At 48.7% G+C, this 11,974-nt stretch overlaps 1 protein-coding gene across 1 annotated transcript in view; it reads left to right on the top strand.

The window, feature by feature from the left end:
- Positions 1-1,523: 1,523 nt before the first annotated feature.
- PAPPA2 (pappalysin 2) overlaps positions 1,524-11,974 on the top strand; it is a 229,048-nt gene continuing 218,597 nt past the window's right edge. The window contains exon 1 of the mRNA XM_059673457.1: positions 1,524-3,294. Within this exon, the coding sequence (XP_059529440.1) occupies positions 2,376-3,294 (919 nt within the window). The 5' untranslated portion in view covers positions 1,524-2,375. The remainder of the gene's footprint in view (positions 3,295-11,974) is intronic.

The raw sequence follows: 11,974 nt of genomic DNA, 5'->3' as shown, positions 1-11,974 counted from the left end.
CTCTCTCTCTCTCTCTCTCTCCCTCCCTCCCTCCCTCCCTCCCTCCCTCCCTCCCTCCCTCTACTTTTATGTCTCTTTCTACGTCTCCCCTCTACCCTCTTTCAAACCCCCAATCTTTATTGAGCTGCTTCAGGAAAGATATGAAGAAGTTAAGGACTGAGTCAGGAGAGTGAAGGGAGATGTGGAAATGATGAGAGGAATGACAGTCCAGGATTGAGTGATTTGTTTAGTAATGTCCACATGCCTGGATTGATATCTTCTTGGGGGACTTGCTTTGAGGCTCCAGTGGACCCAGACTAGGGAAGCAGGACATGCCCCTGATGGGTTATTTGGGGTACAGTTTTCTTAAAGCTAAGAAGTCAGTGGTTAGCATGAGTAGAGGAGTTTAGAAGACTATGAGGAGACCCAAGGCAGAAGAGGTAGCATGATCTTACTCCAAACGATGTGAGCTGTGGGTTTTCTATATGGGGCAACATAAACAGTGATTTTAGATGTGTAAGTGATTTCTCTTACTATTCAGTGAAGAACCAAATATATTTCTCTCTTACATTGTGTCCATCTGAGGTCACACCCCCTTACCTGGAGTGTGTATGCTTCCGTGCGTGTGTGTGTGTGTGTGTGTGTGTGGTGAACACTCACGTGTGTTTGGGGGGTGGTACTCCTTGAGATTAGCCTGCATCTAGGCAAACATTATTAGAGAGGTTAAAATCACACTATTTATTTCCCTATCCTATCCATTCATCTCAAATCAATTGAAAAAACAAAACAAAACACTTGCTTGGGTTTAGCTGTTCATTTTTGCAAATTAATTATTTTGAGCATCTCATTTGTTTATTTGCTCACTCAGCATATGGTGACTTTTAGTGACTTCGGAGTGAGAAACTTCAGAGAGAAAAACAAGATCCACGTAGTACACCCCCATGGCATTTCTACTTACTGCTTCTTAAAGCAGGAGAATTGATGTCCTCCTTTCTCCTAAGGTGCAAGCCCAAGTGAATTTAGGTTATTTTGTTTTAAATCCTGAGTGATTGAAATAAGAAAAAGATTCAGGAGGTTTGTGCAAAACAAAAGAAAGATGCAAGTGGCCCCTACAAGGCAGGTCTGCTCCCAACACACACGTGTGTGTGTGTGTGTGTGTGTGTGTGTGTGTGTGTGTACAGAGGGGAGTGCTCCAGCACCGTATTGATTGTTGGCTATTGATTGTGTAGGCTGCGGCTGCAGAGAGAGAAAGCCCGAGATGTTTCTTGGGGAAACCAAGAGTAGTTTCTGTCCCTTGTGCCTCGGTGAGGTGGGGAGGTTTTCAGGAGGAAGGAGGGGACAGGGAGTGGGTGGAGTAATACACCGAACTTATTAGCTTTGACATCATCATTGTCTTTAAATGAAACAACCACGAAGATAATTACAGGCAGAGAGGAAGGGAGACGGGGGAGCAGGAGGGACCGGAGTGAACAGGTCCCCTGAAGTCTATGCCCTTCTCCTTATTCTCTTGTCCATTTTCCTAGGGACTCGCGAGACTCCCAGGAGGTCAAGTCCAGGGCTCACAGACTCATAAGGTTATTAGGACATCAGACTGGCACCCCAAAGGAGAACTTTACAGAGACTTGCAACATACTAACAAGTTGGAAGGAGATTAAAAAAAAAAAGAAAAGAAAAAAGAAAACCTTCAGCACTCCACCACCCCAATCCCGGAGCTGAGGGAAGCATTCTGACCTGCAAGGCCGACTGGAGGCTGGCTGGGCTCTGGCTGAGGACACATCTGGAGAGTGCAAGTTAAGTACCAGCTTGGATCTTTGTGCACCCAGCTTCTTTTTGCCCTTTTAGATAATAAGCATCATATTCTGTGTCTCTGCAAACAAGTTCTTCTAGTCATTGGTTTGGAGACAAAGGTATTTTAGGGTGAGGACTACAGAGAGAAGGTAACTCCTGAGAAGGAGTAAGATGAAAAGGAGAGAAGGGTCTTTTTAATGACCAGGTAGCGAGGGCCCTGTGTTTGTGAGGGAGTGTGTATTTGAGAGGCTTTGGCTCCTGTCCACGTGTCCCTCCTCTAGAATCAGCGAGGGGAGGGGCTATTGAAAAGGGGGAAAAAAAGAAACCTGAGCTCTCTGGAGGAAATTCAAAGGAACCCAGAGAAATGAACTTCATCCTGCAAGGCTGAACTAGAGCAGGGAGAGAGGTGAGGGAGAGAGGTGAGGCGAGGCGTGGAGGCCACACTGGCAGGGCACCCGCAGCAGGTAGCCAGGAGAGGCACTCTTTTGGGGCTGCTTGAAAAAGTTTGGTTTGTGAACAAAACAGTTTCCCCGGTGACTGAATCCACTGCTGTGGATTGTGGTACCCAGAGATTGACTTCTGGATCTGTGTAAAGAGCTGGGCGAAGTATGATGTGCTTACAGATCCTGAGAGTAAGCCTGCTGGTTCTGGCTGGGTGGGCACTCAGCACTGCCAGCTCTGAGCCTGGCTGGACACACAAGAGATCCCTGGCTCAGAGGGGACACCTCAATGAGATGCTGTCAGAGGGAGAACGCTGTTGGCTGGGGACCAGGATTCGAAGACCCAGAGCTTCTCCCCAGCATCACCTCTTCGGGGTTTACCCCAGCAGGCCTGGCAGCTCCTTGAGGCCCTACCCTATGGGGGACCAGGGCACCCACCATGCAGGACGCAGCAAACCAGCTGCTGAGGAAATGGCTGTGAGCAGTATTCCCCCAGACCGGACTGCACATGCAGCAGTGAGGACTGGGGCTGAGCAGCTGGCAGCCCTGTGGGTAGGGGATGGTCCGATTGGACAATGGGAGCTGCTGGGAGATGATGACACTTATCTTGAGGATCGAGGATCCAAGGTGTCTCTAGGTGAGGCTGGGACTTGGGAAGGTTCAGCCACGGCTGCCACCATCATCACCACCTTCTCACGCCAGAAGGAGCCCAGACCAGAGACTCGAAGGAAGGGTCTGGCCAAGCCCAGGCGCCGCCGCCAGGTGGTGAAGGGGCTGGCAGAGGGTATGCGGGGAGACCCGGATGTCACTCCCCAGCATTTCAGACCTTGGCCTAAGCGTCCCCTTATGCACGGGGTCAGAACCAGTTCTTCAGAGGACAGCGTTCAGAATGGCAGAGGGAATCCCTACTGGGAAGCAGAGACCTCGAACCCCCACGGAGGAGGACTGCCTGTCTTGTACTTCTCAGGGAGGCGGGAGAGGCTGCTACTGCGCCCAGAAGTCCTGGCTGAGGTTCCCCGGGAGGCGTTCACAGTGGAAGCCTGGGTGAAGCCGGAGGGAGGGCAGAGCAGCCCCACCATCATCGCAGGTAACGGCCCCTCCTGGGATCCCTGGGCTCCTTGGGGTGCGGCTGGCCTCATGTTGGATGGGGTCAGACCTAAGGGTGCAGAGGGGAAGGGGGAAGAGCAGGAAAGCCAGGAAGGGTCAGCCAGGAAGAGGGGGTAGAGCCTTTCTTCCCCAGCACAGCAGGACTCCAGACCTCCTCTGTAGTAATGGCTCTAACCACAAGAGCGTCTGTCCCTGGTATTGATCTGCGGGTCTATACACGGTGCTGGCACTTAGGAGACCTCTGGCCCCCTCTCCTACTTCTTAAAGGGGACGACCTCTGGTTCTTTGTCCCTGGGGACAAGGTGTCCCCCTCCACCTCCCATAGTCCAGTGCGAGATACCCAGGCAACTTTAAACCCCCTGAGGATTCAGGGGCCTGGGCAGTGAGTCACAGTCAGGGAGCAAGGTAGCCAGGGCACAGACACTGGGTCTGGACTGGGTCTTCCTTTTCTTTGAGAAGTCCTGCAACTTTGCAGGTAGCTAGTATCTGGCTGGGTCCTGGGGTCCCCTAATAGTCATGTGTGAGCCTAGGGACATGAGGGACCACTGGAAAAGGTGGGCACAAGCCAGGACCCTGTTTTCTAGACCTGGTTATTGTGAGGGGGACCTAAAAAAAATGCACCTTGTATAATTCTATAGTTTTCGTTAGAAGCAACATTGGGAACATTACCCATATTTATTTTCCATTATACCCAGGTCCTTTTTTCCCCCACGGAAAGTCACTCAGAAGAACAAGGGAAATATTGGGATTAGGAGTAGCTATTTACCGTGCCTTATTGGTAGGGGGACAAGTTTCAAGCAAGGGATGGGGGGGGGTGGGGATGAGATCTGCTATTCTATCATTTGGCATCATCCCTTTGCATCGTCCAGAACAGAACCTCACACAAAGCTAGGCACATGTAGAGCCATTTACATCTTATTAATTTGGATCATTCACAACACCTGTGGATATTTCCACTCCTATTACATGGACAGGGAAACCAAAGCCATGTGAAGCATGCCAGAGGCAGGCTGGGAATGGAGCTTCTCAGCCCCAGTGCTTGACAGCTGTCCAGATTAAAGACTTCTCAGGTTGCTGGATGCCTGCAAATAAGTTTCAGACTAGAGGAAGAAATCTGGAAGGAGGGAGCCTCTTTCAATGGGGTGTTGCTGGAACATCCCTGCTGGACTCACTGTTTCCCCCTCTTTGGCTATGATTTCTCCGTTGGAAGCTGGGATTCCCAGACTCTAGAGTTGTGTGGTTTTGCTTTATTTTATTTTGGGGTAGGAGAGGGCATGAGGGGAGGGGAGAGAGAAGGGGCTGGGCTGTAAATAGGTGGGGGGAGAGAGAGGGGCTAAGGAAATCCTTATTCTGGGGCCAAATGGAAGAAATAACTAGATGATTATCTGACCAGAGTTGGCAGTGCCACTGTTTTTCCCAGATGACATCTTCGTGCTGCCTGATCTGGTTTCCTGGTACCCATCTGCCAGGGAAGCTGTGTGCTTGTCTTCTACACTGAGACCCGCGACTTTGCTGGTATCCCTCCTCTCGCGATAGCAACATGGGGACCTGGAATCAGTTCCCTGGCTGTGAGGGATTAGAGAAGGATCCAGCAGGAATATAGGAGGGAAGCTCTTAGAAATAATTGCTTTGGATTATTAAAACCCAAACCTGGGGAGACAGACTTTTGATGGTGGATACCTGACCCCTGTCCTGACCCTTCTGTGCCCTTCTTTCTCATGATCTGCACGGAGGAGAGTATTATCCTGATTTGATTCTGATTATAGCATTCCTTGTCACCCTTCCCCCAGCCACCCCCTGTCCATCTCCTTCCTTTTCTCACCTGTCCATCATCACCAGTGGCCCTCCACCTTGCCACAGCACACACACACAGATCCTTCTCCACTGTGCCATCTGAACTTTTTTTAACCTCCCTAAGCATGTAAAATTAGGCAGGAAATCTTTTGCAGACAGTCTAGCTTCTGGGGTTTCTTTCTCTTCAAATCATAGTGGCCCCTGTGGTGTACTGGTATTTCCCCGGAAGTCCACACCAGGAAAGTCAAGGAGAGGGAATACCCAAGTCTACCTCCTCTTCAACTTCCAACCTGTGTCTTCCTTCAGGCTTGTGCACATCAGAAAAAATTAAAGAAAACTTGGGAAAAAGTCTGGGAATGGTAAGGGCTGGGAAGGCCCTCATGCTTCAGGATTCTAGTAACCAGGCTCCTGAGGGTGTAGGTCCTTGCCTCCTCATTGTGCTTAGTTTCTTAGGCTTCACTGGGGGCCCCTGGTTGAGAACCATGCAGAGGTCAAAGGTTGTCCCTCTAATGCAGTGATTCTCAACCTATGGGTCGCGACCCCTTTGGAGGTTGAACAACCCTTTCTCAGGGTTCGCCTAAGACCATCCTGCATATCAGATATTTACATTACGATTCATAACAGTAGCAACATTACAGTTATGAAGTAGCAATGAAAATAATTTTATGGTTGGGTCAGAACATGAGGAACTGTATTTAAAGGGCCAGAAGTTTGAGAACCACTGCTCTAATGAGTAGAGCTCTCTGATTTGCACTCATTCCCTCCCATCAACAGAGCAGCCCATCTTCCCTCTCTTACCCTAGCAATGGCTTGCTAGCGGGCCACTGCTTGTTCCTGGAATGATTGGCCTCCACTTACGGAGAATGGCTACTATTGAATCGGGTTCCTGGGAGCAAAATACCATTCAACCAATGATTTTCTGCTATTCCACTGATAGCCCAAGTGCTGAAAGACTTGGCTCCCACACTTTTCCAACAGCTCTCAAACCTTAAATTCTATAGACGTAACTTAGACCTAGTTTCCTCGTTCTCAACCTACCCACCTTGGGGCATTTTCTCTTCATCAAAGACCTCAAGCAATTCAACCACAGCAGCCATTGTAGAGGGACCCCTGAGGTATGGGGCCTTGGGGAATACTTCCCACACGGGCACTAGGTGGCAGTGTTGCTTCATGCACAGGAAAGTAGGCCAGCCTCTGGAAGCCACATAGTGGGGAGCCTGTCTGGCTTCCTGAAGGGCTGTCCCTGCCCTGGCCTTTGGACTGTATTTAATCTTCCCCTTCCAAAGTGTTGCTGGTAGGCATCCTTTAGGGTCAGCTTCATCCAAGTCTTTTTTTGCAGGGCCTATGAGAAGGGGCTAAAGTGACATTTGGGGGGTTGTGACTAACTTTGCACTTATAGCAATGAGTAAAGTATATAAATGTCAAATTATTATGTTGTACACCTGAAACTAATATAATATTTTATGTCAATATAATTAAAATGAGCTTTATATTCCAGAATGAAAATTAGAAGGAAAAAAGAAAAAGGAAAAATATCAACTAGGGTTACCTACCTCCCCTCTCCCCAACTCCCACATTCTTCCAAAATAGGAAGTTGGAGTCCAGAATGGGTTGCAGAATACTGTTATTTAGGGCTGAGGACAACGTAGGCCCCATTGACTATGTGCTGAGATTCTCTCTGCCTCTGAGAGGGGAATAATGGTGCTGGGATCCCAGCAAATTGACCTTGTGAAGTTGCCCATCTCCTATAGCTCGGAAGCAGGGCAGCAAGGTCTAGGCAAGAGCTGGGGCAGCTGCTTTGGTGAAGGGTCTGGCAGGTTAGGTGTTCTTGCCACCCAAGAGTATCCTGAGGTCAGGGTCAGGAGCCCATTTGGATGGGGCATTGGAACTCAGCAGTGAACATATGCCAAATTCTGCCTCGTCCTGCTGTGAAAACTTTAAGCTCCAGCACCTACCCCTGAAATCATCCGGTTCCTTTTCCTCCCCCTCAACTTCCTTTCCTCTCCTTCAACCCCAACATACACAGAAGAAACCCTTTTAATAGGTTCCTGCTCACCTGTAATTGACTTCAAATGTTGCCTGAAGTGGCCCAGCTGAGGAGCCACCTGCACCTCCAGTCAGCAAGTCCCGGGCAGGATTGGGGTCTGAGCCCGGGTTTCTTCACTCCACAAATATTTATGATTGCCTTGCCATGCAAAGCGCTGTGGGGAATACAAAGTTGTCTAAGAAACTGTCCCTGACTTGAAGATGAGTCCTCCTCCTCCGGGAATCCAAGTTTCAGAGTATCTCCTGGTACAGAAATTGGGGTCAAGACAGCCCTGGAGTCGGATCTCAGTGCCGGGATCTTTGGCATCCCATTGAACTTTTCAGAGTCCTGGTTTCCTCAAATCAAAATATGAGATATAAGGTCTTGCAGAGAAGTTATGGTGTTTAAGTCAGCCATGTATGTAGAGTGCCTGACACCCGGCTCGAGCCTCGGTCTTTATTTATGATGTGGCATTTAGGACACAGGCCATCAGTACTAAGTGACCTTCGTATGTTTGGTTCTGGCCCACAGACCTATAACTTTTACTTAGGTGGGTTATCAGTTTCATTTCCTTAGATGTTGGTTTGCTCATCTGTCAAATACGAATGGTTATAAGTAGGATTTTTAAACAAAATGGTCTCAAGATGATTGGGAACTCGGTAGAATCAGAGGCCTGCAAGAATTCTGTTGAGCCTGGGCAGTATTCATTCTAATAACCTGGACAGTGGTACTAAAGCTTCTGTAAGGTCACAAATGCATTGGGGAATCTGATGAAAGGTGTGATCTATGCCCAGGAAAGTGTGCAGTTTCTTGCAGGTCACACAACTTTCAGAGTTCTCTGGATTTCCTGGTGGCTGGAGGCTGCTGACCTTGGGTTTGAAGCCCCTTGTTTAGGGCTTGTTGATAGCTTTTTCTGTTCTGAATGAACCTGAGCAATGAGGTTTCACAGGCTGTGGTAGCAACCACTCTTTCCAGTAAGGGCACTCTGTTCTGAGAGGAGGAGTTTTGTTCATGTGGAAGATGGAACTTTGCAGAAGACAGATTCAAAGAATTTCAAAGGAGGGCCACCTGTGCGACCCCCTTCCCCCTTTATCCAGCAAAACTCCATGGTAGCCACTGAGCCACATCCATGCCTTTCCCAGAGCTCCTCTGAAGATATGAGGGCCCACCAGTCAGCTGCCTCTTCAGACAGTGCAGCAATGATCAAACTCAGTGTTTGCCCTGGACCCAGACGTGCATCAAAGTCTTAGCAACCCTGCCATTGGAGTGGAAGAATCATGGTGTGAGAGGGCTGCTATCAGCCCTTTGGGCAGGTTCTATTTGTCCACCGTGACTAGGATGAGATCCCTGAGTTTGCTTGTGTGGACAAGGCAAATTAACTTCAGTGTACAGGAAACGTTTTTATCCAGTGGCCTTTTGGCTCTCCAGAAGAGGCAATGTTTGGTTGTAGAAGTAAAACAGCTGTCCATGTGCCCTCTCCTTGCACAGTCCACGCTGCTGCCTTATGCATGCAGCCTTCCTGGATTCCCTGTGTGAAAGAGATCTGTGCTTCCCAGCATCCAGAGTCCATCAAATGATGTCTCCGGTGTGCACATTGCTTCCTGCCTTGTTAGTTCTACATGTGACTCATTTCTATCTGTATGCATCTCATTTCTATCTGTTAAAGTGCCCTAGGAGCCATTGCATGTCTGATTCATGTTTGCCATCCAGAATACTTAGCACAGAGTTAGAGTCTTGGCTGTGTTTACAGAACAGATGAAGTAGAAACTTAGATGGCTGGATGTCCATTAGGAATGAGGAATCTTCTGACACTAGAGCTCTTTGTGGGGAACCGGGGCAGTGGGCCTTCAAATTTGGCTGTTGCCACCTGAGCAGGTGTCTCAGGGGCTTCTGAGGGAAGTGCCAGGTGCAGGGCTCTACTCCCACCTTCAGCAGGAGTATCTCCTATTTCACCTGTTGCAGGTGAAGAAGAGTTTAGTTACTTTCAAAGTTGTAGTTACTTATACTATAGAGCAGAGGTTGGTAGACTATGGCCTCAGAGCCGCATCTGGACCAAAGCTGAAGACTGTTTTTGTAAATGAAGTTTTGTTGGAACCCAGCCACACCCAAGTGTTATCTGTGGCTGCTTCCATGCTAAGTGGCTGGGTTGAGTAGTTGCAACAGAGACCGTATGGCCTGCAAAGCCTACATTATTTACTATCTAGCCCTGTTTGTCAGCTCATGCTCTGGAGCATTGCTTCTCAAACTTACATATGCATAGAGATCACCTGGGATTCTTAAATGTCGTGGCTGCCATGGGAATCCCCCTCATAGGGGATGCAATGAGATTCACAGGCCTCCAACGACGATGGGTGCTTTGCTGACCAAGGATGCAAGCACTGGGCTTGGAGGCCCCAGGTGCCTTGGGGAGGCAGGAATAAAGGCACACCAGTTCCCGAGAGAGAGTCGGAACTCCTCTGATAGCCTACTGTCTTGAGGACTCTCAGACCTTGTAGAACATTCCTCAGACTGCATGGCTTTCACTCAAACTTTCTTCCCTCTTTGCTTCTCAGGCTTACATCATGGACTGATGTCTCTCCCAGCCTTTCAGCCCCCCATAAGACAGTCTCTGATTCTGAGCTTTGGTGGTGCTCGGGCCGGCAGGATTTGGAGCCTGCTGTCTAACTCCCAAGTGTGGGATCTGGGACTCGGGGGGGCTCATTTCCAAGTGACAGCACAGAGGGGTTTCCTCTGAGCATGACTGTGTGATTGTCCTACTCATCACACTCCAACTTCAATGCCTGACACTGTGACTTCCCATTCTGTCCTTGTCCCCAGCCTTTCCTTCCTGCCTCTCTCTGTGGGGCTGGAGTGCCATTCACTGTGCACTCCTCATCCTCTGGGCTCTCGTTACAGTTCTTGAGTGGAGCACAGGAGTGACAGGGGCAGGGCTGAAAACTCAGAATCACCTTTTAAAGCCCCACTAGACCTACCTAGCTGCCTGTCCCCCTCAAGGCTTTATTCTCTCTCCCTCTGCCCCCTCCTTCCTGCTCTTGTTTATTGTTCCTCAGGGGCTGCCAATCTGAGTCATTCAGAATGTGCACAGGGAGGCCTGGCTCCTGCTGGTTCCCTTCCTATTCTGTGCCTTGGGGAGGCCAGATAAACGGGAAGAGGAGGCTGTACCTTAGTTGGGATTCTGAGCCCATATACCCTGAACATTGGTTGCCTTCAGTTCCTGATGTCATAAACAAGTCCATAATCCCATGTTTCTTCCCTTCAGTACATGGAATTAGGTTGCTCTGGGGGCCTGTCATGTCCCTTTCTGCTCACTTTATACAACTTATAATGCTAGCACCTTCCAGCAGCATAGTTCTATGTTAAGTGTGTGTCTGAAAAATAATAGCTCCCTTTGCTTCTCATGTTCACGACCTGCTCTTTGGACCTTTTCCAGAGAAATGAAGCATGGTAGTCAAACAAAAACATCCCAGTCTCTTTATGAGTCAGAAGTGCGTGGCCAAGAAGAGCAGTTCTGTCCAAATATGCAATATGGTCACTTGAACCTAGAGTCTCAGAACCTTTTGAAGTCAAAGCATTGCCATGACAACCAGTTGGGATAACAAGGCCAGTCATTATGGCTTATTTCTGAATTAGAAACCCAGTTTCCAATCAGAGGGGAAGTCACAGTGCTTAAAAGTTCATCAGCTAGTGAGTTGGCATTCAAGCAGAGACTCAGCATTTGATAACTTTTCTACACATGATTGCTGTACATTCTGGGCCTGTTAGGGACAAAGTAAAGTTGTTTGGTTCTGTTTGCTCATCCATCCATCCATCCATCCATCCATCCATCCATCCATCCATTCATCCAACATTTTTTGAGCTTCTATTAGGTGAAGTATCAGGCATTTAACCACATGTCGGAGAATCAGGAATGAGCGAGGCAGGGGCTGAAGCTGGACAGTGCTTATTGCCTACTGGACACCGACCTGGAGCTGATTACAGCCTAGCTATTGGGAAGGCTAGTGCTGCCTAGATGAGTTTGGGGATGCCTCAAGGCTAGGAAAAGATAGCTGGTGACCAGAGAGAGAGAAGGAGGCCTGGGAGGCAGCAGACTTGGGTAAAAGAGGACAGAGTTATTAGTGTCTGATGGCACAGGGACACCCACAAACCAGCAGTCCTGAGGTGGGCTCATTGGACATAGCAGTTAGGAAATTGCTGGTGACTTTAGAGAGAGCAGTTTCACTGAGAGTTTGGGGGTGTTGGGAGGGGTCTCCACATTCTAGCAAGTGGAGATATGAATGAGAGGTCAGGGAGTGAAGACGGAGTGGATCTAGTGTACTCTACACAGAAACTTGGCATGAGGAGAGCTGATAAACATCAGAAGCAGACAGAGATTCAGAGAGGTTTTGCTTTCAGCTAAGAGATGCAAATTTAAAGGCCATGTAACTAAGCACTAGTAATCTAAAGCAGAGAGAACATAAGCACACAGGAAAATAATGGAAGATGAAGTCAGTAATGTAAAGCATGCAAATGCAAGCTCATTTGTTCCAAGAAATTATTGAAGTCACTTGACAATCACTCATGTAGTACTTACTCTGTGCCAGGTGTGACTGTGGTCACTTTAAAAATACTAACTCGAGGAGGGAGATGGACAAGTTGAAGCACAGAGAGGAATAGGGCATTGCCCAAGGTCACACAGCTGGTTCGTGCAGTACCACGATTTTTTACCTGAGGGCTCTGTCCTTAGAGTACATGCTCTTATCCAGGATGTGAAGCCGTCTCTGGATTTTAGGGCAGGAGCAGTAAGGAGTGAAGGGCCCCAACCTGTCTCAACTAAACCCTTGTTTCTCAATCCCACTTATCC

This window comes from Myotis daubentonii, chromosome 18 (genome assembly GCF_963259705.1).
Source record: "Myotis daubentonii chromosome 18, mMyoDau2.1, whole genome shotgun sequence".
NCBI lineage: Eukaryota > Metazoa > Chordata > Mammalia > Chiroptera > Vespertilionidae > Myotis > Myotis daubentonii.
The sequence above is the reverse complement of the archived record's forward strand: the minus strand, read 5'-3'. Positions and strand labels throughout refer to the sequence as shown.